Genomic DNA, 27,193 nt, shown 5'->3' with positions numbered 1-27,193 from the left:
AAACACTATTATAGACATAGACTGTCCAAGTAGAGAACAACTGAGGTTCATCAGAGCCAAAAAAATATATACAAACCAATTTATACCGAATAGACAGCACAATAAGTACATCTCAAAACACCCCAAAACAATTTTTTTTTGCTCTAACATTATTTATCTATACCAATAAGGTCAGAGCATAGTTCACAATATCTCACACAATAATTTAAATTGTTATCTCTTGTTATTTCATCTTTACTCTACATCTTCTCCCTCACGTGCACTATATTTCTCACCCTATTCATGCTCTTATACACATTGAATAACATTAAAACAGTCCTTACACTGAAAACGTCAATCTTTTAACCCCCCAAATTATCACGGTTTTTTACATAATTTATTCATTATTAAAGTTGCAAGTTCTAATCTAACATTATCTCTATTCCACCTATACATACTAACACTACAGCAATCATCTTCAATCTGTATGTGTGCAACATCGAGCCAACAGATGACTTACCTGTAGACCCATCAGTGTATCTACAGCGAGTGACATTATTGCACAACACACTTACAGGTCCAATTAAGCATTCGTTCCTAGAAATATTTGGAGGTAAAACCCCGTCATCACACTTGGCATTCAGGGGGCGGGTTGAGGTAATTTCCATATGTACTAAATTTCTCATGCTACTAAAATTAGGAATGTCACCTTCAAACCGATTCCCTTGCAGTAACAAAGTTCTAAGCCTAGTTAGCTTGGCGATTCCCTTCGGTATAGGACCTCCCAATCGATTATAACTCAGATTCATCTCCACCACATCAACTAGACCATCAATATTAGGCGACAAAACCCCACTGATACCGTTGTTAGAAAGGTCCAGGTATCTCAGTCTCTTCAACGAATATAGACGATCAGGTATCGAACCAGACAGACCTGAGTTGCTTAATCGAATTCTATACAATCCACTCATACCCTCAATGCTGTTACTCAAAGAGCCGTTAAAACTGTTATCCGACAAATCTATTGACGCTAAGAGGGTCAGCGTGTACAAGCCATTAGGTATCGGGCCAGACAAACCTGATCTACCTAAATTAAGCATCCACAAATAAGCCAGTCTCTGAATGTCGTCACTCAAGAAACCGGTAAAATTGTTCCCTTCTAAACCCAGATATGTCAACCCAGTTAGTGAGTACAGACTATTAGGTACCTTACCACGCATACCTAAGTTGCCTAAGTTAAGGTATTTCAAATGTAGCAGCTTTCCAATGTTGTCGCTCAAATTAACGGGGCAGTCCCCATCAATTAGCCTCAGAAGCCTCAGTTCTGTCAGTTCATAGATTTGACTTGGAATTTCACCTTTTAGACCTCTATATGTGAATTTAGATAGTGTATCGTTGATCATCGTGATGAATGAAGGGAACTTGGATAGGTGAGCATGTTCCAATAAGACCTCAGAGATCCGATCGTCCTTATCACAAAATATCCTAGAATCTCCACAGTAATCATTTTCTGAGATTCTTTGTTTGTCGTAGATAAATAACTTGTTCAGTCTGACCACAAAATTTTTTGAAGGGTATTCTGGTTCTAGAGAAACGATTAATAAAATATATTGTACAACGACTAGTATCAATAAATTATTGATGGCCCTCATATCGAGATAGATAAACAGCTTGAATGCCTTTTTGAATGGGTAATGTTTCAATTCTCACTTCATTATTTTACTTAACTTAGCTAAATTTATTTATTGTGGAGGCTTTTCGATATTTAGTATATATGTCTTAACCATATTTATTATAAGTCTAAGACACCAAATGTGTTATTGTGTGTCATTGATACATCATACAGAATGTATATTGTTCACAAAATCAATTTTTAATCTCATCATTCTATATCTTCATGTCAGTTTGTTAGCGGTGTTGTGTATATTTTCCGATATGAAACTCTGATGTATACTTTCTGTACAGTATCACCTGTACCTATGAAAGAATACAGGGTGATATAGTGAGCTAAATATGAGAACTGTTGGTATCAAAGGCTGAAAAAAGTTCGTTGTGGAGCTCTCTAGTTTAAGACGAAATAAAGGAAATATATATATAAATAGCGGTTCTTACTGCCACCTTATTTTGCGCTATTAATATTTATTCTATATTATTTCTCTTTATTTATCTGTCAATAATTATTTCTATTCTATCATCTGTTTCGTCTATATATTCTCTCATTTAACCTTTCATTTATTTTATCAACCTATAGTATTAATCCAGTGTATTTATGTATATTCTAACACACCCCTATATATAACATAAAGTTTCCTTTTCTTCAATCCTCTATAACTTTAATCTTATCCGCCAGTATAATTATATCTATAATAATTACTTCCATATTACCAACACTCATTCGCTTATTACATCCTCTATTATACATCTACATTTGTATGAATATATTCTCTATCTGCAATTTCTGTCTTCACCTACCCTGTTACCCTGTTACCATTCTCTGCCCATCTTCACTTTTTCTCCCTCATCTTTACACTGCACATCTCTCGTTTCAAAATATTTATCTACGGACATAATTTATATCACGTCATACCATCTTGTCTACAATCATTTTTGTTCCAACTTATCTTTTACTTGATATTCCTCTGCTCATTTCCAAATACATTTCTGTCATTTATTCATACATACTCTCTCTGTACACCATCTCTCTTTGGTCTCTTCTCTACATCCGTTTATTATTGCTTTTCGATTTATCTTCATAACCTCTATCATCTTTATCTCGTTCTATGCTATCTATCCGCTGACTCTAATCCACATTTAATGTTCTGTTTCTATTATCCACTGACCATACTATCTATCCAACACACTTCCTCTACTTTATACTATTTATCTCATTCAACCTATCTTAATACCACATATCCCCCTACTATACCATTTATACACCCCTACATATTTTATTGTTATCTACACACCGTCTGCACACACTCCTCTATTACATCATACTACCACACACATCCACACCTCTATCATACTATTCTATACACCTCAACCCACATCATATTATTCGTGCGTAAATTACATCAAATTAATAATGTATTCATCTCTATCGTATTAGCATCTATGTCATCTACATACTCTACCCACCTGTCTACATATATTCTTCCCTCTATCATACTACCTATACATTTATTAATTTTACCACATTACCTACGCCAATATACCCATATACCCCCGTCTACATCATTCCTCATTATTACATCATATTGTCTATATCTACACCCTTTTGCTCATACTATCCACGTCTACTCTTCTATCCATTCATGTTGTCTACACTCTATTTACACTATATTACACCACATATGTATTTTCTCCTACTATCCTATTTTACTACTTATCCTATCCTATCATCTACCCCCTTATATTCTATTATATCATATCACATACCACTCTACCATATTCTATTGTCATGACCCCTGTTACATTCTGCTATACTCCATTATCACTCCATCCCATCTTACACCTTACCGATGTCCATTCAAAAACTATTGCTCTCCTTTTCTATATATGTATATTCTTCGTTTTCTATATATGTATATTCTTCGTTTTCTATATATGTATATTACCTTCTCTTTTTCTAGGTACATTATATTTCCTTCCTCCATCTTCTTCTGTATATATATATTACTTATCTTCTTCTCCTGTATGTATTATCTTCTTCTGTGTATACGTTACTTATATTATCTTCTTCTGTGTATACGTTACTTATATTATCTTCTTCTGTGTATAAATTACCTATATTATCTTCTTCTGTGTATAAATTACCTATATTATCTTCTGTGTACACGTTACTTATATTATCTTCTTCTGTGTATACATTACATCATTTACTCTTTCGTGTATTTGTACATTGTGTATATGTCCTTCCTAATTCACAATCTGATTACATCTATCTGTGTTATACTCTTCTACCTAATTATATATGTTTATAAGTATGCAATATTATGTAATTCTTATTATATTCGTATATTACCGCCCTTTAACCTGACCTTTAAAATCTTAAACCATAATAATACCATCAAAATTTCATCATTAACATTAACTAAATCGATAAAATATTAGCTTCTATAACCGTGATTTTCAATTATTTATTATCAATTATATTGCTATTAACGCGTTAAATAATACACTTGTTTTATATCAGTCTAAGTATCTGGTTCAATACAAATTTAATCTGTTTTATCACAATTTGAATCCAAAAATGTCAAATATATTTATTCTACCATTCCATTTTTGTTTATTCTTTCTCTCTTCATTAAATTCAAACCATTATTTATGACACCAATATCACACTTATTACTTTCTTAGAAATCTGCATAATCTGTTGATTATATCAGTAACTCGATTTATTGGCTAAGAGCTTATTCTACGTACCCCTTTTTTGGATTTCATACGTCAAATCTGTTGGTTTTTCAGTATCACAATTCCTAGAAACTTCACCATCAATCTCTATGGGGTATTATCAAGACATTCTAATCAGATAATGCCTTTATATATGATGTGTGTTGGATAATATTATACATAATATAATATAGTAGATGATGTGTGTTGGATAATATTATACATAATATAATATAGTAGATGATGTGTGTTGGATAATATTATACATAATATAATATAGTAGATGATGTGTGTTGGATAATATTATACATAATATAATATAGTAGATGATGTGTGTTGGATAATATTATACATAATATAATATAGTAGATGATGTGTGTTGGATAATATTATACATAATATAATAGATGATGATCTATGTGTGTTAGGATCAGACTAATTCAGAGGGAATAATGTATTAGGTTCAGCAGTAGACTCATTATTAGGTGATCAATTGGTGAAGCATATAGAAAAATTATGTGCAAATGGACCAGTTAATTATCATCCTAGTTTGGAAACGACTGTTCGAGGTCTGGTACATTTGTCTTTACATTGTTGTGTAGAAGGAGACTGAAGTGAACCGCTCCAGAAAAAATACTCCAGAAGATGTTTCAAAAAAATCATATTTTAGAATAGATGTACAAAAAGTGTAAGAAACCGGTTTAACCATCGTTGGGAAGGCGATGATTTTAGTGGTTGTTGACTCTTTTTATGAAGAAGATGGAAGTATAGAAGCTCAAATACATCAATGATTTAATTGTAATAAACACCCTGATCTATACGAGTATTTAGGTAAGGTAATTTGTGCAGTGAATTCTGTTTCTTGAATGGTCAGCTAGATATCTAGAAAAGATTGATTTGTTCGATCGAAATATAACTAATTGCTTTTTGATAAAAAAATCAAAATATAGAAGCAATTTCTAAAAGGTTGGTAAATAAACATTTACTATTAATAACAAAGATTACATCATAAAATTTGAAGCCTAATAAAATTTATAGTGACGTATGGCATATAGAATAAATGGGTCACTAATATATAATTGCAACACATTTACAATACAAAAGGATGAGTGCTTAGGAGAAAATTTACTGTTTAAAAAGGGGGTTATGATAAAAATGAGTCAATATATATAATAATGCCGAACATTACCCTATATAATACGTATATAATAATAGTGCGTAGAGACATTATCCAAAAATAATATATAACCCAACTTTTCCATATTGTAAGACTCTTATTATTATAATTATACTAACTCTTTATTAGCTAAATAATATTAAGCAAAAATACATAGATATATTTTTATTATATAGATATATAAATATTAATAATAGTTAAAATTATCCAGATGATCATTTTCAGGGAAGTCGTTATTAATATTATATATAAAAATGTGTAATAAGATATATCTAACTAGCAATAAGTGTCATGAATAAAGATAGACAGAAAAATGGATAAAATAATAGATGATAAAATGAGATGTATATTAAGTTATAAATAATTATTGATAGAAATAAAAAGAGTTATTATAATTGACATTAATAAAGAAATAAAATAAAATAGATAGTATAAGGTAAACAAAAAGTAGTGATATATAAGTATGTGTATATAGGGTTTGTATGTGTTTTTAAATCAGCTCAGCAAATGGATATTTTTTGAACATTTGATATGAAGAAGAACTATGATTGATATTTATATGTCATGATTGCAGTATTTTATAAGTGAAGATTTTATATAGAAGTCATGGATTATAGGCAGGTAATGAAAAAGTATAAATAAACTAGAATAGGTTAATAACAGAAGAGAATGACAGGATAAAATGAGAGTATTCAAATTTTTATAAATAGTTTTATGAAGAATATAAATGAATTGTGTATGATATAAGAGGTGAAGATATAATGTGGATTATAATATGTGTTAAGATAATAATAAGTATGGATAAGAGAGGTTATTAGTGAATAATGTTAAAAAAAATTATCAATAAGGTTAATTATGTAAATTAAATAATTATTAATATATTCTGAAAAATATTTGAAAACTGAATGTTATTAAAATATGAAATGATGAACAAATTACTGATAGTAGCGATTAAGTATTTGGAATTTCAAGAATATTTTTGATAGAACAAAATAACTCTTCGAAATTTGTGGTGGAGTTGAACAAGCAGTTGGTTAATAATAAAATTTCAGGGAACTATTGAGATGATGTAAGAATATCCTGCAACAAGGGTAAGATTAGTAGGATTGGATTATACATGATTGAGCTGTACGAATTTCCTGTAGGGATTAGAGTAATTAAAGATACGTTAAATTTTTAACGGTAATATACACAAATCTGAAGGGTAATAATCCGAATGAAATTTATGAACTGACTGAATTGTGAAATATCTGTGTCTGTAAAGGAACAAATTTAATGCTAGTTTAAACGATAATATGAAAAATCTGAATAAGTTACATACTATTGATTTATATAGCTCAAGTATATCTGATCCGACAACTGATAGTCTATATTCATTGGTTCAATTGCGACATTAAGAGATGGTAACAAATTTAATTGTGGTTTAAATAATAGTATTAAAAATCTGAATGGGTTATTGGGTCTTGACTTATGTAACTCAAATTTATCTAGATCGATAACTAATGGTCTATATTCACTAACTAAATAGAAAATTCTAGGTCTCCAAGGGAGCACATTTAATGGTATTTTGAATGATGATAATATTAGGAATTTGAATAAATTATTAATTGTTGATTTAAATAACCCAAATCTATCTGGTTTTGATACCTGGTGGCCTATATTGATTAATTAAATTGAAAAATCTGATGTTAATGTGGAACAAACTCAATGGTGTTTTGAATGATAATATTAAAAATCTGAATAAATTACATCATCTTGGCTTTAGTTCAAATCTGTCTGGTTCGATACCTGATGTGTTGCATTCATTTGCTGAATTGGACTATTTGAATCTTTCAAAAAACAATATTAATGGTAGTTTATCGTCTAAAATTGGTAACTTGACTAACTAATCTAGATCTGAGTTTTAATGAACTAAGTGGCACCATACAAAATAAAATTAGGAATTTAGTTAATCTGTTCAATTTAAAAATGAGATAGGGTAGGTTTGAAGGTGATGTTCCCGGCTTGAGTGGTCAGAGAATGTTGGCAATTATGGACATTAGCTCAATAAAACACAATCTGAATGCGAATTATGATAAGATGTTACCTCGATATATTAATAAGAGTAATTGTTTGATGAGATCTGTGAGTAAATTGTGCGATAATGTCACACACTGTGAATACAGTAATAAGCCTATGCCTAAGCCATCAGTTGATTCAACATTTTATACATATGTATTGAAGATATTGTTATGATAGTGGCGTGTAGAGCTGAAATAGAGATGATATCGAATTAGAATTTGAATCGTGACATGTTTATGCAGGATAATAGATGAATTATGTATAAAATACGAATTATTTAAAATATTGATGTTTAGTATAAGAGTTAGCTGTTATACAGTTTAATATATGCATATAAGATGTGAAATAGAGTTGATTAAAATGGAGTGGTAGTTTAAAATATTGCTTAAGAGATGTTAGGAAATATATTTAGTGGAAGATTATTGATGATGATGATGTTAGAAATAAGATAGAGTGAATATGCATTTTGAGATATATGTTTATTGCGTGAATATTTATTATAGGTTGTGATATATTGATAGGTTTTGTGGGTATATTAAGTTAATAATAGGAGTTGTAGAATGGAGTAGTGTGTGGTAAGATGTTGGTTTGTATTAATAATATTGTATATGTATAAATTAGGTTGTTTATTATTTGATGAAAATAGTTCAATTGGTTATATAATATTATTGAATGTCGTAATAAAAATTTGTTGAGGGTTGAATGAGGAGTAATTGTCATTTATGGGTTAGAATGTAAAAGATGTGAACAGAGGGTAAGTTTTGATTGAAATAAGGAAGAGATAATTGAGACGGAATAAAAGAGTGAGATAAGATAGATATAAATGTGATATATTGATGTTATGAATGTTATTATATATATTTAATGTGGTTATGAGAAATATAGGTAAGATGAATATAAATGAGATATAGAAATGAATATGATTGGTGATGTTATATAGACACTATTGTTATAGAAATGAAGAAAATTATGATAAAAGGAGCTGAATATATGTATATATAGTATATAATAAACCCAAAATCATATTGATGTTTGCATTAATGATGTATGTATATATATAGATCAGTTTATATAGAACAGACAGAAATAATTAATAATATATGGTAAATAATTGTAGATGTAAGATGTATAGATAATATAGATATATTGTATGATCATTGACAATATGAATTACGGTATTTATATAGGAACAATTATTTAATGATTTTGTGTATAATTGATAAAATAAATGACGGCGTATAAATAGATTATAATATTGATAAATAAAATAGAATGGACACATGATGAGAGATTAAGTTACACGATATATATGTGAATAATATGTTTATGGATGATATTGAGTATGTATTGATATGTGAATAATAGAAGGATAAGCAATATGAAATTAATAAGAATAGAAGGATAGCTGATTAAATATAGTAGATATGGATAGTCTGGTATGTTACAATGAGGAATATACGTATAGTTGATGTAAATTGAAAAATGTGAGAATGTTGATGTGTGGTAATAATGAAAGAGAATATTTCGAATTGAAAAAAAGTATTAAAAAGACTAGCAAAATTTAAAATTAAGATTAACAAAAGAAAAAGTATGTTGAACACAGAGAAAGGAGTTAAATAAGTTTTTAGGTTAGACGTTAGGAAAGAGTTTATTCAAAATCTCAGGTGAAGTTAAGGAAAAAATAATTACTAGTCAGACCAAGAAGGAAAATGCATAGATGGCATTAGGGTCAATACAACACCATATTACTTGTGTATTCTGGTTGAAAGAGTTAAATGATAATTAGAGTGACCAAAAAAGTCGAGAAGGGATAATTTGATAGATGTGAGAAAATTTTGAGAAAATTAGCAAAATAAGAATTGGTAACTAAAGGCAATATAAAACATGACAAAATTAAAATATATACAGATGTATCGGACTGTGGATGGTGAGGAATAGCAGAAAACGGGGAAAAGGATATGATAATGAGATATGAGTGTTTACTAAAAAAGAAATTGGTATCATGAGGTTAGATATTAAAGAAGTCAATAGGGGTAAAGAGCGCATTAGAAAGACCAAATATATTAGGAAGTGAGAAGATATTGTTACATGTAGCCAACAAAGGGGTAATAGAAACATTAAGAAAAAATACTGAAGTAGGAAACGGAAATATAACCGGTTTAAGAACATATGGTTTAGAATTAAGGTTAAGTATTGATGAATGTGCTAGAGAGAGTTGAATATGGTTGTTTTTTTGACAGTTTGATGGTACTTTAGGGTGTAGAGTAATAGTAAAGAGTTTTGAGTTGAAGAACAAATTATTAAGGAAAATGATGAAGATTATTAAAATTAACTAAAGGAATAGTATACTGAACCTTGAGAAGGAGATTAAATTTTAGATAAATTCGGTTAAAATTCCGGATGAAGTGAAAAAATAATCAACAATGTTAGCAAAATAGAAAAAAAGACTGATAAATAGCGTTAGGATTGATAGAAGACTACAGAATTTGCATAGTCTAGCTGAGGGAGTTGAGAAAAATTACAGTCAAAATGATGAAGGAAGAAAAGGTAGAAAAAGAAGAATTTGATATATGTGAGATTATAAAAAAATTATCAGATCAAAAATTGGTAGTAAAAGACGATATAGAATATTGAAGAGTTAAAATATATAAGAATACGTTAGGAGGTAGATAATGAAGAATAATAAAAGAGAAAAATGATGAAAATATGATAATGAGATGTGAACTGTTGTTAAAGGAAAGAGAAATGTCATGGTATTGAACAGTAAGAGATAATTAATACCAATAAAGAACATAATGAAAAGGTTAAGGAATATCATAGAAGGAAAAATGATAACGTTATACATTGATAAAAAAAGTAATATGAACATTAAGGAAGAATATTGAAGCAGAGAATAGAAAGATAGATATTCTAAAACTTATATTTTATAGTTAGGATTAGATATAGAAGAATTTGAATGTGTCAAAAGTGAAAAGAGCCTAGGAGAAAAAGATAATAGAATGTATGATAAGGTTTTAGTATTAAAAATCTTTAATAAGTGAAAGGAAAAAGAAAATAAATTAGTTAGAGATCTGGAAAAGTGGGAGAAAAGTGGATCGGAAATATTAATAGGAAAGAGAAAATATGAAAGTGGACAAGAGTATCTTAGAATTAATCGAGAAAACAGGTAAGTTGTGTGTATTTGAAAAGGACAAAAGAGGAATCAAAAGATGATATAGAAAGAGATTTTTGAGAATAATATTAAAAGACATCAAGAAAATAATTGAAAAAGGATAAAACATAAATCTGAGTTTAAAAGGAAATAAGCTCAGTTAAAAAAAGTAGAATGGAATATAATAAAGAAGAACCAAAAACTAATAAATATAATTGAATAGGTTAAAAATGAAAGATATAATAAATTGAAAAAAATAAAAAAATGATAGGGAGAAGAGCTGAATTGCATATTAAACAGTAAAAGAGAAGGATGGAATAAAAAGAAATAAAAAAAAGGTAATGAGGGTGATGGAAATAATAGAAAAAGGTGTGGAAGAGGCAGAAATAAAGTAAAAGAGAAAATAGTGAGAAATTAACCAAAGAAGAGAACAACAAAAATATGAAATCTCAACCAGAATTATATTTAGTAACAAAAGTTGTCAAGAGATAATATACACATATAATGGAACAAGAATAATACTATTATATGAAATCACTATAAAGTTTTTTAGATGATATTGAAAGAATATGTAAATAGACTAAAATATGATCATATGTGTAATATGAAGTCAATTATCATAATATGAATAAATACTGTGAACAAAAATTAATCTGCTTTTAGGTTTTAATATTATTAACATAAAACCTGATACAAAATATTGTTGTATTAACAAAATAACAACTATATATAACCATATAATTAAAAGAACATATTATCAAATTTTATGTATTATAATAGTTCGTATTATACATTGTATTATTTTTTATTTATAATATTTTTTCACATTTTATCACCATTTAATTTTCATTGTATATATATGTATATTTTTATTAAAACCGTTTTTCATATGACATTATAGTTTATTTTATATCATTTAAATTATTATTTAGTTAATTATTTTACAACTATAATAATATTATACACTTCTTATATTCATTGTGTTTTATTAATTATTATTTAATATATAGAATATGCACATAAATAAATATTTTTAATAAATATTTTTATTATTAAAACAACATGAACTTTCTATCTATATATTTATTTTCTATTTTCCTCATAATTTCTATATTTTATATACATATAATCATTTACAATTTATATTTCAATTTATTTTTCTAATCATATAATTATTCAATTATATTCATTTCATATATTTTTTATCATCTTCATAATATTTTTATCCTTCTGTATTCATTCTCGATATATTATATTATTTCTCATATTTATTATTCTCTTATTTTATTATAGACTATTATTTATTACTATTATTATTCACATATAATATCATAACCATACACATACATCCACCTTATCTTACATGTTCTTACAATTATATCATAATATTTATATGTTCTCTTCCCCTCTCATATCTCTCTATTCTCATTGGTTCTTCTGTTGTCCTATTCTATTACAACATCTCTCTAGTCCATCACATTTTCTATTATTTTTAACTTATAACTCTCAAATTCTATTCTATTCACTCATCTCACCTTCTATTACCCTAATCGTATATCAGATAATGATCGATGGAAGCAGATAATATATGATAACTACTATCTTCAATAATGATGTAATATGTTCTTATTGAGTATATATTATATATTAATAAATACATGTCTCATACTAACGAATAATTTATATTTATACTCAAGAAAAATTGTGGTGGTGTAGTAAAATATTATGATGAAATATGTGGATATAATAAAAGCTATGAAGGATATATACAACAAAATATAATCAGATTGCAACTAGAAAAATGTGAATCACATTCCCATCATAATCCACCTCCACAGAGTCCTAGATAATGAAGAATAATATCTAGCCTAGATTAGAAAAATAAAATTTAAAATAGATAAATTAATGAAAATATGAAAATATATGAACTAAAAGACAGTAAATGCAGATCTGAAAATTTATGAAATGTATGAAAAGATGTTTTTTTCGATAATTATAAAATTATTTAACATTATAGACGCAGATTCCAATAATTATTTGAATATTTTGTAAAGATCAATTTAAAAGGTACATTGAAGGATAGTAGTAAATAAAGAACTAAATATTTAGCATTTATTGGTAAAAAAGTAAAACAGTTTATATAGATATTAATATATTTTGTATTAATTGATATAGTTTCCAATCATCTTCTTATGAATTTGTTAGAAATAATCCAACATGATAGTTTTAATATCTTAGTTTATAATAATTAAAAAATTTTGAATTAAGAAATAAGGTAACAAATTTAAATAAGTTTAGGACAAAAGTAAACAAGATAACAAGTATAAAACCATAGACAAAAGTTAAAATTTTAGGTTATATTTTAAAATCTAATTGAAGGTCTCAGAGGGAATTAGAAAACATTATTAAGAAGGCTATTGAAATTTGAAAAAAATGAACAGATAGCATTATAGGATATCACAGTATATGTGTAGCTGAATTAATTAGGAAAAAATTGATTATCAAGTTAATCAAATAATAAAAAGATAAAAATGTTTAAAAATGTGATAAACTGCGAGAAAATTATCAGAGCAAGATTAGACAATAAAATATTAATATGATAAAATTTTTTACAGATAAATCAGACTGTGACTGATCAGAGCTATAATATAAAATTAAATAAAAAAGAAGGTTATGAGATGTGAAGTTTTATTAAAGCTTAAAAATAGTTAAGAAGGTTTAACAATGAAGGAGTTGATTGAGATAAAAAAACAGGTTTTAAAAAATTAAAAGGTTGTTTAGAAGGTAAATAGAATTATAATTATTTATTGATAAAAGAACGTATAAGAATTAAAATACAAAAGCTAAAATAGAAATATAATATGACATTAAGAAGATATACTTTAAATTAGAATAAACTTAGGAAAAGTTGATTATATAAAAAATACTAAAAATTGAATAGATAGAGATAATAGAGAGTGTAAAGAATTATGACTAAAAAATTATAAAAATCAAATAAAAGTATTAATTATAAAACATATAAAACAAAAGAGAATGTATAACTAGACAGAAGTATTTTATGATTGATAGAAACAACGCAGGCACTTCTTTTTGAGAGGTGTAGAAAATTAGAAGGTAAAAGGGCACGAAATAGTTAGTAATAAGAGACAAATAATTAGATTAAAAAATAATCAAAATAAAAAGAGACGATGTTATACTGTAAATTATTAGATCTGGGGATAAAAATTTTATAAAAAAGATATATATAATAAGTAAAAAATATATTGGTCAAATAAAGATGAAAGATTTAATCAGAGATGTTTAGAAAACTAAAGAAAAATATTAAATACATATAAAATGAGATGATGATATCTGAATATTTAATTTTTAATAATAATAATAACAGTATTATTATATTTGCTAAACCCAAAATTTAACCATAAAAATATTACAAAAAAAATATCAGATATTATAGTTCTAGTATTGAAGTTTTTGTCAAGACTAATAAAATCAATTCTTAATGTTAGTCTAAAAACAAAAATTTATAATATATAATATATGCAGATTTTAAAAAAGCACATGTCATGAATTAATTGATGCAAAAAAAATGTAAATCAAAACGATTTGTATTAACGTAAATATATTAGAATAGAATAGAATGAAAGGGTATAGCTAAGATATTTTTATAGAATGGTTTTTGAATATGTTATGTTATTTTTGATGTAGGAAATTAACATAGAATACTGCAGATTATAGTACATTTAGACAAATATAATTGACAGTTTATGTCAATATTTAAAAAATTTGACAAAAAATTATTAATTTTATTAATTTATCCGATACAAAATTACCAGTAAAAACTGTGATCAAAGTATGAAGGTAATCAATAACTTGTTAATAATAGCTATTATAGTGGCTCAGATTTTAGCAATCTTTTCGATCAAATCGAATAATGATTCTAAGATATTTGTTGCAGAGCTGAACAAGCTATTTATTAATGAGAATGAAACAATTTCAGAAGAAAAATACTGTGAAAGCGACAAAATAACTTGCAATATTAATGGTAACCAGATTATTAGTGTTATATTATCTACAAAACTGTCTGGTTTCCCTACAAAAATCCAGATAATTAAGGACACACTAGGAGATTTAGAATTGTATACAAATTTGAAAGGTGATTTTCCAGATGAGATCTACAGATTGACAGAACTGGAACATCTGGTTCTAATGGGGAGTAATTTTACTGGACATTTAAGTAATGATATTGGAAACTTGAAAAAGTTAATGAATCTTGATTTAAGTGGGTCAAGTCTATCTGGTGAAATACCTAATAGTCTGTATTCATTGACTAGATTGCGATTTCTGGATCTAAAAGGGAACAAATTCAGTGGTTATTTAAATGCCGACATCAAAAACTTAAACAAATTATATTATCTTGATTTAAGTGGATCAAGTCTATCTGGTGATATACCTGATAGCCTGTATTCACTGACCAATTTGGAATACTTGGATCTAAAAGGAAACAACTTTACTGGCTTTTTAAGTGATAAGATTAAGAAGTTGAGAAGATTATATTATCTTGATTTAAGTGGATCACGTCTATCTGGTGAGATACCTGATAGTCTGTATTCATTGACCAAATTGATATACATAAGTCTGCAAGGGAATAATTTTGCTGGTCGTTTAAGTCATGAAATCAAGACACTGAATAAATTATATTATCTTGATTTAAGTGGATCACGTCTATCTGGTGATATACCTGATAGTCTATATTCATTGACTAGATTGGAATACCTGAACCTACAAGGAAACAAATTCAGTGGTTATTTAAATGCTGACATCAAAAACTTGAGTGGCTTATATTATCTTGATTTAAGTGGATCAAGTCTATCTGGTGAGATACCTAATAGTCTGTATTCATTGACTAGATTGAAACATCTGGATCTAAAAGGGAACAACTTCAGTGGTTATTTAAATGCAGACATCAAAAACTTGAGTGACTTATATTATCTTGATTTAAGTGGGTCAAGTCTATCTGGTGAGATACCTAATAGTCTATATTCATTGACTAGATTGAAACATCTGGATCTAAAAGGGAACAACTTCAGTGGTTATTTAAATGCAGACATCAAAAACTTGAGTGACTTATATTATCTTGATTTAAGTTGGTCAAGTCTATCTGGTGAAATACCTGATAGTCTATATTCATTGACTAGATTGGAATACCTGAACCTACAAGGAAACAAATTCAGTGGTTATTTAAATGCTGACATCAAAAACTTAAACAAATTATATTATCTTAACTTAAATGGCTCAAGTCTATCTGGCAATATACCCAATAGTCTGTATTCATTGACCGATTTAGAATATATGAATTTAGCTGGTAATAAATTCAATGGTTATTTTAGTTTTCGCATTGGATATCTGAAAAAATTAACGTATCTTGATTTAAGTGGATCAAGACTAGTTAACACTATACCTCATGAACTGTATTCACTAACTAAATTGCGACATGTGAGTTTGAAAGGAAACAGATTCTACGGAAACTTAAGTGCTGACATTGGAAAGCTGAATAAATTAAATTATCTTGATTTAAGTGGGTCAATTCTATCTGGTGATATACCTGATAGCCTGTGTTCATTGACCAATTTGAAATACCTGAACCTACAAGGAAACAAATTCAGTGGTTATTTAAATGTAGACATTGGAAAGCTGAATAAATTATATTATCTTGATTTAAGTGGATCACGTCTATCTGGTGAAATACCTGATAGTCTATATTCATTGACTAGATTGGAATACCTGAACCTACAAGGAAACAAATTCAGTGGTTATTTAAATGTAGACATTGGAAAGCTGAATAAATTATATTATCTTGATTTAAGTGGATCACGTCTATCTTGCTTGATACCTAATAGTCTATATTCATTGACTAGATTGAAACATCTGGATCTAAAAGGGAACAACTTCAGTGGTTATTTAAATGACAAAATTGGAAAGCTGAATAAATTAGTGTATCTCGATTTAAGTGGGTCAGGTCTATCTGAAAAGATACCCAATAGTCTGTATTCACTGACTAGATTGCAATATCTGAATATACAAGGAAACAAATTCAGTGGTTATTTAAGTGATGAGGTTGGAAAGTTGAGCGAATTATATCACCTTGATTTAAGTAATTTAAGTCTATCTGGCAAGATACCTGATAGTCTGTATTCATTGACCAAGTTACAATACCTGAACCTAAAAAACAACAATATAAATGGTAGTTTATCTTCGAAGATTGATGGCCTGAATAATCTAGTTAATTTAAACCTGGGTTTCAATACATTAAGCGGTATTATACCAAATGAAATCGGCAATTTAACCAATCTCAGAGTTTTAGAAATACAAGAGAATCAGTTTGAAGGTGACATTCCTGATCTCAGTCATCTGGTAAATTTGGTGCATCTGAACATTAGCTCAACGAAACATACCCTGAATGCGAAGTGTGATGACACAATGTTACCTCCATCTATTATTAAGGAGAATTGTTTGATTAGACCTGTGACTACAATCTGCAACAATATTACATCTGTCTCGCGTGTGTGATTGATTCCATACCTAAATAATGAGTTGGTTAAATTTCATAGAGACGAGCATTGAAAAAATATTGTTTCAATAGTACTATATAGAGCTAGAACAGAAACGATATTAAATCAGGATTTTATAGATACGATATGTTTCTATAGAAGATAGTAGATAAAATAGATATAGTTAATAAAGTGATGATAATTTGAATTAAAAGGTTGATATTTAATATAAGAGTTAGTTGTTATATAATTTAAATATATAGAAGGGGATAGGTCAAGGTGAGAAATAGAATGTATAAAAAATAGAGGCTATAGAATAGAATTGAAATAGTAAGAGATAGTTTAAAATATAGTGTTAGACATTGTAATGTTTTGAGCGAATATTATAGACGGTGTTAGAATAAATAGAATTATTTTTAGTGTTTTTGAGATACGTTTTTTATATTAATTTTTTATAGGTTGATGTGTTGGTATGTTTTGTAGGTGTATTGAGTTAAGTTAGTAGTCGTAGAATTGGATAGTGAATGATATAATTTTAGTTAATATTAGTAATATTATTAATATTATATAAACAGGGTTATTTATTATTTGATTAGTATCCTTTACTTGTTTATCTGATGTTGTTTAATATTGTATGAGATTTATTGAGGAGAGTATGAGAAATAGTTATTTCTAGATTAGAGTAAAATTTATGGGTATGGTCTAGAAGTTAATTGAAATTATCGGGGTATAATTTAGAGATAGAAAAAAAGGGTTAAATATAAATATATAAACGTAATGTATTGATTTTGAATATTGTTATTATCATTTATTATTACGTAGATTTAGTTTAATTGTAATTTTAGTTAATGAAATTTGAAAGAGACGTAAAAGTGAATAAGGTAGGAAAATAGGATAGAAATGAATGCATGTAAGATAGAATGTGGATAAATAGAATAGGTAAAAAGTTATGTTTATAAAAAAAATATAGAAAGAAGTATATATGTGAGTAGTATAGTTTTAGATAAATAAAAATATGAAATCAGAATAGATATAGAGTGGTGTATAAATATAAATATTATGATATTGGCGAGATGAAGATGTATGAGAGAATAAATAATGAAGGTATATAAAGAGAGAAAATATAATTAGAATAATGAAGTAGATAAAAAATAAAAGTGCAATGATTGAGGTATAATAAATAATGAATGTAAAGAATGAGATTCTAATGATTGAAGATGGGGAGAGGGATAATCTAAGTAGAGAATATTAATTGAGAAAAGATTGATGATTAAGGTGTAAGAAGTAAGAGAAAGAAAGAGTATGTCTATGTAATAGAGATGTATATATGTGTATATGTGTATATAGATAAGATAGTGATGGCACAGATATTAAGTAGATGTGGACAGTATGAATAGGGATAGATAATGGATAATATGATATAATGAGAAATGTGTAGACGGTATTATGAGTGTGTGAATATATAGAAAAATATTATAGAGTATGAATGTGTATAGAGTATGTGGATATTTTGGATGATGTAATTGTGGGGGTATGTGGATAAGATGAGACGCATGTTGGGGGTGCGTGTTTGTGGAGTAGGAAGATGGTGTAAATTGAGACATAATGATGCGTAGAATAATGTGTGTATAGAATATATAAATAACATGATAGAGAGTGTGTAAATATAGTAGAGACAGTGTGTGAGGTAGGAGTGATATTTAGAAGAATAGATATAGAATAGTACGCTGTTAGAGTAAAAAAGGTACCAGTAGTATGATTGATAAATGATATATGGACAATATAATTGACAGAATATGGATAATTATGGTATTGTGAGGAGATGATATGGTATAATAGAAGAGTAGATATGGATAGTACAATATAGAGAAGAGAGAGTGTAGACATTATGAGTAGGAATAGACAGTTAATTAGATAGAGTATATATAGATATTATAATATGATATAATGAGAGGTATCTGGATAGTTGATATAGGTTGAAAAGTAAGAATAGTTATGATAAAGTTTGTGAATACATGGGTGGAGTGTTATATGGGAACAAGTATTTAATGATTTTGTGTATAATTGAAAAAAAATAATAAATGACGACGTAAAATATAGCTTTAATATATAAAACAATAAATATATGATAGCAGATTATGTTATAGGTTATATAATATATATATATAAATATATATATATATATATATATGAATATTGTAGTTATATATAAGTTTCAATATATTAATAATAGAAAGATAAATAACATGATAATAATAAAAATAGATAGTATAGGTTGATGGTGAGGGTATGTAGATGTATGTGTGTGATGAATAATGAAATTGTATGTGGATGACGAAAGGTAGATGAATGCGCGGGATTATGTGCTTGTGTAGGTGTGGATAGTATGAATGCATGAGGATTAGTTTGAGTATGTGTGGGAGTGTGTGTGTATGAATTGTAATATGATGAATGTGGAAAGTATAATGGTATATGTGAATAGTTTATAGTGTGTGAATGTAGGTCGTATCAGAAATATGTGGAAGTATGAATGATACGATTGTGAGGATGAGTATGTGTGTATGGATAATATGAATATGAATATGGTAGTGGTGTGTATGATGCGTAGAGGGTGTTGTGAGCAGGTGTAGGTGAGGATGTATGTATTTGGATGTGTGTGTATGAATTGAGATAGTATTGTATGTTTATAAATAGAGTGAATGATGATTGGCATACGTGAATATAATGAGATGTATGGGAGTGTGGGGTTAATATAAATTGTGATAAGATTTAATGGTTGTAGATAATATGAATGACAATTGATGGTAGTATATGTAATAGTGAATTGAAATGGATAGTATATGTAATAGTGAATTGAAATGGATAGTATATGTAATAGTGAATTGAAATGGATAGTATATGTAATAGTGAATTGAAATGGATAGTATATGTAAGTTAGTGGATAGTATTGTGTGTGATAGTGTGAATAGTGTTATGAGTGTGTGTAGATATATGAATGATGTGTATTGTGAATATATGTATAGATAGAATAAATAAATAATATGATTGTGGGTATATGGGGAATGAAGAGGGAGAGTTTGTGTGTAAATAAAATGAAAGAATGATATGATGTTATATAGGAGATGTATTTTAGATGTGGATAGTTTGGAGGGTGTGAATGTATGTAGAAGGTGTATATATGTGTGTGGTGTATAGAATTTGTAGATAATATGAATGCAGGTGTGATATTGTGTGTGGATGGCTAGGTGTGAATAGAGTATGAATAAATTGAATTGATTGTGAGTATGTGTGAAGATTTGTGAATAGATACGAATAAATGAGTATGAAAGTATGTGGATTAGATAAGAAGTGTGGAGGTGTACAGATAATATAAATTAAGATATGGTGGTGGGATGATATGTGTAGAGTATATGGATAGTATGAATTGAGATGTGGTGGTATGAGTATGGATAGGTAATAGAATGAATTGTATAGAGTAGGAGGATAGCATGAATTGAGATATGGTATGGTGTGTGATGTATGTGTAGGGTATGTAGATAATATGATATAGATGATATGTGATATGAGAGTATGTTTAGAAAAAAATATGTATAGAGAGCAGTACGTTGGCATGAAAAAGATATGAATAGTGTAATAGAAAAAATGGTATATGCATGATGTAATTGGTAGAATGTAGATAATTATGACAGATTATGTTGATATAATACAAGGGTAGATGCGAATAAATATAATATAGAGAAGAGGGGATATAAATAGTATGAGTAAAAATAGATGAATTGATTAGATAGAATAGGTATAGATAGAATATGAATATGATATAATGATGGATGTATAGGTAGTTGATATAGATTAAAAAGTATAAGAATAATTATGATAGAGATGTATGATTAGAGTATGATAGAGATTGAGAGTATATAAAATAGTGTGAGTTGTTAAGAAATGTATAGATATAAAATAGAGTTTTTGTATATATATTATGATAGAGATGATATAATAAGAGATAGATATAGAGATAGATAAAAAAATATATATAGGATATGAATTTGAATAGAAGAGAAAATATATGATGAAATAATATAAGAGAGAATAGGATATTATGATGATAAAACATATAATAAGATAGAGTAATGTGACAAAGTATGATAGTAGAATAAGATATTATAATAGAATAATGAGAGATAGTGTGATAGTGTAGGATAGAATGTATTATAGTGTGGAATAATAATAAAGGATAAAAACATTTAGATAATGGGATAGGATAATATGATAAAGGAACAGATGGTAGGCATGTTTTGATGTGTGATATTGTGTGAGTATGTTTTGAGGTATGATGTATAAAAAAATATATATTGATATGGATATAAAAAGAATACAAACGGTTGAATGTGAAGAGTAAATAAAATGAAAAGGATAATATAATATAGGATAGAATAATATGGTATTATAGAATAGAATGTAGGACAAAGATGTGTAATGACAGAGAGAGTATATGGATGTAGACGAATAGGAATGGATTATGGATAGTGGATAGTATGAATATAAGTAGATAATAGTTAATAATGAGGATTGTGTATAGAATATAGAGAGTGTGTGTATGTGTATATATATATTGAGTATGTGTGAATAGTATTAGTGGCGTGAGTGTATGATGTGTTTAGAGAATATGTGGATAATGCGATGATATAGTGTGTGGAGGGTATAATGATATAGTGTGTGTATAGAGGCGTGTATGATAAAATATTGTGTGTGGAGAGGCGTGTATGATTTTGACATTGTGTGTGAATAGTAGGATAGGATGTTTGAGATGTATGAAATAGATATTATAGGTTGAAGATTTAGATAGTGTTATAGAATTTGAGAGGAATGGATAGGATAGAAGGGGGAGAGTTAGAAGTTAATGATAAATAGATAAGATATGACAGGATAAAGAGATGTGATGATAGAAGAGAATAATGAGAGGTATGAGGATGATTAGAGTAATAGGGGAGGATAGTATAGTAGAATGATTGGGTTAGATAGTTGTGTTTTGTAATAAGTGGAAACGGATAGTTATGATTAAAGAGAGTGTGAATATGAATGAGTGTAGATAGGTATAGAGTAGATTAATAGTACGAATAGAAGTAGACAGAACGATATAATGAGAAGTATGTGGAGTATTGTTGAGTATGATATTGTGAGTATGTATAAAATATATAGATAGTATGATATGATTCTGAGTAGGTGAATAGTATAACGATGATGATATTGTGTGTGAAATAGTATAATGGAATTAATATGTGAGTTCTATGATGTAGAATTATGTGTGAATAATCTGGTAGAAAGTTTGTGGTGTATGGAGTGGATAATAGAGGTCAAATATAATGGATTTATAGAAATTGAGTAGGTAGGGTAGAAGGAGTAGAATTAGAAGTTGATAGTGAATGAGAGAAGATAACATAAAGAGGTGTGATGATATGGTAGAATAATGGAGTATAATGTGAGAATAGAGGATAGTATGATAAAATGAGAATGGTAGGTAATTATGATAGAGGGTGAGTAGAAGTAGATAGTTAGGATTTTGATTAAGCAGAGGTGGATAGTTATGATTTGTGGTTAGTAGGAGTGGACAATTACGGTAGAGTGTGTGTGATATGTATGAATAGAGATAGATAGCGGATAGTATGAATAGAAGATGATAATGAATAATAAGTGGTGGGTGAATATTATTAGTAGAGTAGGAAGATAGAAGTTGAAATAAAATATGAATATTATTAGTGTGAAAATTAGGGAAATAAATTAAGATAGAGGAATCAGTAATTAAGGAGAGAATTAAAAAGAGATATAGATAGTATGATGATGTTGTGTATAGATAATGTAATAGAGTATGAATATATATATAGAGAATATAACAGAAGCTGAATATGTAAATTAGTGTAATAGAATTTGAGAGTGTGAATAGAATAGAGAAAAATTAGAAGTTGATAGTGAAATATATATGATTTGGATTGAATAGCAGTGGACAGTTATAATGTAGATTGAGTAGGAATAGATAATCATAATGTAGATTGAGTAGGAAATAGATAATCATAATATACGTCGAGTAGGAATGAACAGTTATAATAAAGAGTGTGGGTGTGGATGAATAGGTGAGAATAACAGATAGTGGATAGTATGAATAGAAAAAGTAGATAACAATGAATAATGAATGGTGTGTGCGGGGAGTATAAGGAGTGTATAGTATGTGTATACATTTGTTGTGCATGATATTGTAAAATGTGTGAATAATATTGTTTGTGTGAGTGTATTTAAAGTATGTGGATAGTATGATGTGATTGTGGGTAGATGGATAGTATGATATGATTGTGGGTAGATGGATAGTATGATATGATTGTGGGTAGGTGAATAGTATAATGATGATATTGTGTGTGAATAATATGATAGATTTGTATGTGATTTGTGTGATGTAGATCTGTATTTGTGTGAAAAGATTATTTGATAGATAATTGTAACATTAGCAAAATAATAACTAATTACGTTCACTATTATTCAAAAGCTCAAATAGTCCTACTGCATATTTATTTGTAGATACCACGAATATTATAAACAATATAAATAGGGCGACAAATAAAATAATATATGTAAAGAATACGGCATAATAGAACAGGACATAAAATAAGAAAAAGAGGAGAAAATGAGTAGAATAGAATATGTTTAGATGATAGCATAAAGGCAATATATAGATAGATCATGAGAGAAGTTTTATGTCGATATACAATCGGTTTCTGAATCAAGATATTAGAGTCTGATAAGAGTATTTTTAGTGTGTAACATATGTATTTTACCATCGACTAGGAATCTTTCTACACAACGTTTAAAAAGGTTTTTTTTTTATTTTAGAAAAAAGGTCAGAATGATAAATAATGAAAAACAAAAAAATTGAAGAATGACATTAAATTGATAATAATAACTGTGATATAAGAAGATAATTTATAATATATGTGTATAATATAATGAAAACTATTAATTTTCTTATTATGTATATATAATATATATTATCGTTCAAATATGTATTAATCTCTTATATTCTGATTAGAATCAGTATATAAACTAGCTCCAAGCCTATTCATAATGCTTAAAATACACTAGAGTCAAATTAATTAATTATTTCATAAGATCAATCGATGATAAGCTGAATATCTATAGATTGGTATTCTCAGGCCCAGTATTATAGAACAATTCGAATAAATATTGTTCAATAAAATACAGATGAAACAGTATTATAATATTTATTTTTGATATATGGTCTGTAGAAGTAGCAAAAAACAATGAACTATTATATCATTGAATACATTTCTATATATACATTATATGTTTATAGATAAAATCAATATAGATATTATATCTAGAAAGTTTTGATGTAAAAGTTTTATAGATAGATAATATATTAATATCATCTTTATCATGCGCCGCAATGTATTTATCATGTGCTAGAGAACAACTAGTAATGCACAGATGTGAGAGGTTTCGAGATTTCATTATCAAAAAGTTCTGAAATAGAACATTATATTACTAGATTATATAACTCTAATATATAAAATAATATTATATTAACTTTCAGTTATTTGAAATCAACTCAATTACAATTTAAATATATTTTATATATGTTTCTAGTTCTAATTTACTAAATTTCAACTATTAATTAATATATCACATTTCTTCTATATAATTTTATTAATTTCTATTCTTCTAAATGCTTTTTCTGTTTTTTTATCTATTTTATTATGTATTTTATATGATTTTTTATATATAGAGTATTCTAGATATAATAATCTCATTATTACATTATTTCTTTTTTGATTATATCTTTCTTAGATTTTTTATTTAGTCTTTCGTTTATTATTTGTTTATGACATAGTTATTTATAATGATCTTATCAAATTTTAACTGTTTTAATATTTTTTTTGATTCATTAATTTTTATACAACACACTATACTCTTTAATATATTTCTGTTGTTTATTTGAATTTAAATAAGATAGATAGTTTATCTAACAAGTTTATCTTATTATTTTTTATATAGAAATCTTTCTAATAGCATAAAATTATTAATAGTTTATATTATTAAATCAATTTGTCAGTTAATAACTATATTTTTTGTTAATATTTTCGATCTTAATTAATTTTAGTTCTTATAATTTGAATTATTATTTCTAAATCTGTCTCGCGTGTGTATTTATCCGTATATACGTGTACGAATTGACATGAGTATAAATATAGTTACAGTAAAAAAAAATATAATGACGATATAATATTTTTTTTAATATTTTATCAAAATAAAATTAAAATATTAAATGTTCAGTATATATTTGGTGTATTAAATCAACAACACAAAATGAAAAATAACTATATAATTGAAATATTAATAATCTCATTAGTATTATCAAGTTTTGCTATAGCTGATGAAATACAGTTTTTTAATGATTTGAAAAAAACCTTTAAAGAGAATATACCTCATATTAACTTTTTTCAGGAAGGAGAACATTATTGTGATTCTGAATTTATTAGATGGTATATAAAATAAATAAAGAGTATATATTGTTGAAGGAGATGATATAGATAGATTAACTATAAATTTGTATTTAGTAATGATGAAAAAAAAATCACAACTATGTATGTTGATTATATAATATTATTTTTTAAAAGGATAAATAAATAAAAATTTTATTTATATGCATGTTAATATAACTAACTAATAAATTATTATTTTTTAAGTGAAATAATAAATATTCGTAATAAAGATAAGAGACTACCATATTCACCAACTAATATTAATAATGATATAACACTACCATCTTCAATATCTACTCTGACACATTTGACAGAATTGTAAGTGTTTTTATAAAAAACTTTATATACATATATATATATATATAATACTATAACATTCATTTATTATATTTAGAAATATTAGTATTGCTGTAGTTAGGATAAATTGGGATAATATCGTTAATTTACGTAGTTTAAGAACAATGTATGTTAATAAGATGATAGATTTAATAAAGATAAAATTTTATACTAATAGAAACATTATAGAAAAATTATATCGAATAATATTTATGAATTTTTAAGATTGGATGGTCTAAGTTTGACCCATCTGTATGTATATTAATATATAAATGAACAAAAAATAAAATATATTGTTTTCTAATATTATTATTATTATAGACATCTTTCTTATAATAATATAGAGCAGGATCTGCATAGTATTTCGTTTAGTAAAACCTTAAAATATATGTATGTAAAGTTTTAATTTATTAAATAGACTAGTTGTTAATCGATAAGTTTTGACAATTAAATAAAAAATATAATTTAATTTTATTAACAATAACAAAAATCAATATTTTATAGTAATCTATCAAATAATAATTTCTGTGGTGATATTAAGATATTTAATAATATTCCAGATTTAGAGAAATTGTATGTTTATGAGTAAAAACATAAAATAGTGCTATACAAAGGTTAATTAATGTGTACTATAATTTTATATTTGAAATAAATATACTAATTAATTTGTATTTAAAGAGATCTCTCATATAACCCTTTGTTATATGTTAATACGTCACAACTTCATCTAAGCTTTAAATTATCTGTTTTGTATGTAATTTGAATATATAGTATAATAATACACAAATATATAATATATATAATCTTTCATATAATAAAAATATTTATCTATAGAAGATAATGTTTATTTTAAAAAAAATTATAATATTATAATGTAGATAATTAATTTATTTTTTTTAGATCTCTTGTAGGTAATAAATTAATTGGCAATATTCCAAACTTTAGAAATAATGGTGAATTAACGTTATTGTATGTTTAATATATAAATCTGTCTCGCGTGTGT

General features: G+C 26.9%; 3 protein-coding genes across 3 annotated transcripts; 2 read left to right on the top strand and 1 right to left on the bottom strand.

The window, feature by feature from the left end:
- Positions 1 to 401: 401 nt before the first annotated feature.
- Positions 402 to 1,631, bottom strand: LOC126334040 (uncharacterized). Its single transcript, XM_049996792.1, has one exon. It carries the CDS (start codon positions 1,629 to 1,631, stop codon positions 402 to 404), a length of 1,230 nt encoding a protein of 409 aa, XP_049852749.1.
- Positions 1,632 to 14,612: 12,981 nt separating this feature from the next.
- LOC126334039 (uncharacterized) lies at positions 14,613 to 17,309 on the top strand (the record flags this gene model as incomplete). The annotated part of the gene is given in 1 exon segment (XM_049996791.1): positions 14,613 to 17,309. A coding segment is annotated over 1 exon segment (2,697 nt), but the record flags the coding sequence as incomplete, so codon positions are not given.
- A 7,449-nt stretch (positions 17,310 to 24,758) lies between these two features.
- LOC126334038 (uncharacterized) lies at positions 24,759 to 27,159 on the top strand (the record flags this gene model as incomplete). Its single annotated transcript, XM_049996790.1, has 10 exons — positions 24,759 to 24,801; positions 25,722 to 25,854; positions 25,930 to 25,956; positions 26,059 to 26,172; positions 26,249 to 26,317; positions 26,380 to 26,442; positions 26,512 to 26,580; positions 26,695 to 26,763; positions 26,869 to 26,940; positions 27,091 to 27,159. Coding segments are annotated over exons 1-10 (728 nt in total), but the record flags the coding sequence as incomplete, so codon positions are not given.
- Between the last annotated feature and the right edge of the window lie 34 nt (positions 27,160 to 27,193).

This window comes from Schistocerca gregaria, unplaced genomic scaffold (genome assembly GCF_023897955.1).
Source record: "Schistocerca gregaria isolate iqSchGreg1 unplaced genomic scaffold, iqSchGreg1.2 ptg001684l, whole genome shotgun sequence".
Taxonomy (NCBI): Eukaryota; Metazoa; Arthropoda; class Insecta; order Orthoptera; family Acrididae; genus Schistocerca; species Schistocerca gregaria.
Note: the sequence above shows the minus strand (reverse complement) of the source record. Positions and strands in the feature narration are given on the sequence as shown.

Coding starts and splice junctions, on each gene's coding strand:
- LOC126334040 (XM_049996792.1), bottom strand. CDS start 1,631: ATGAGGGCCATCAATAATTTATTGATACTAGTCGTTGTACAATATATT.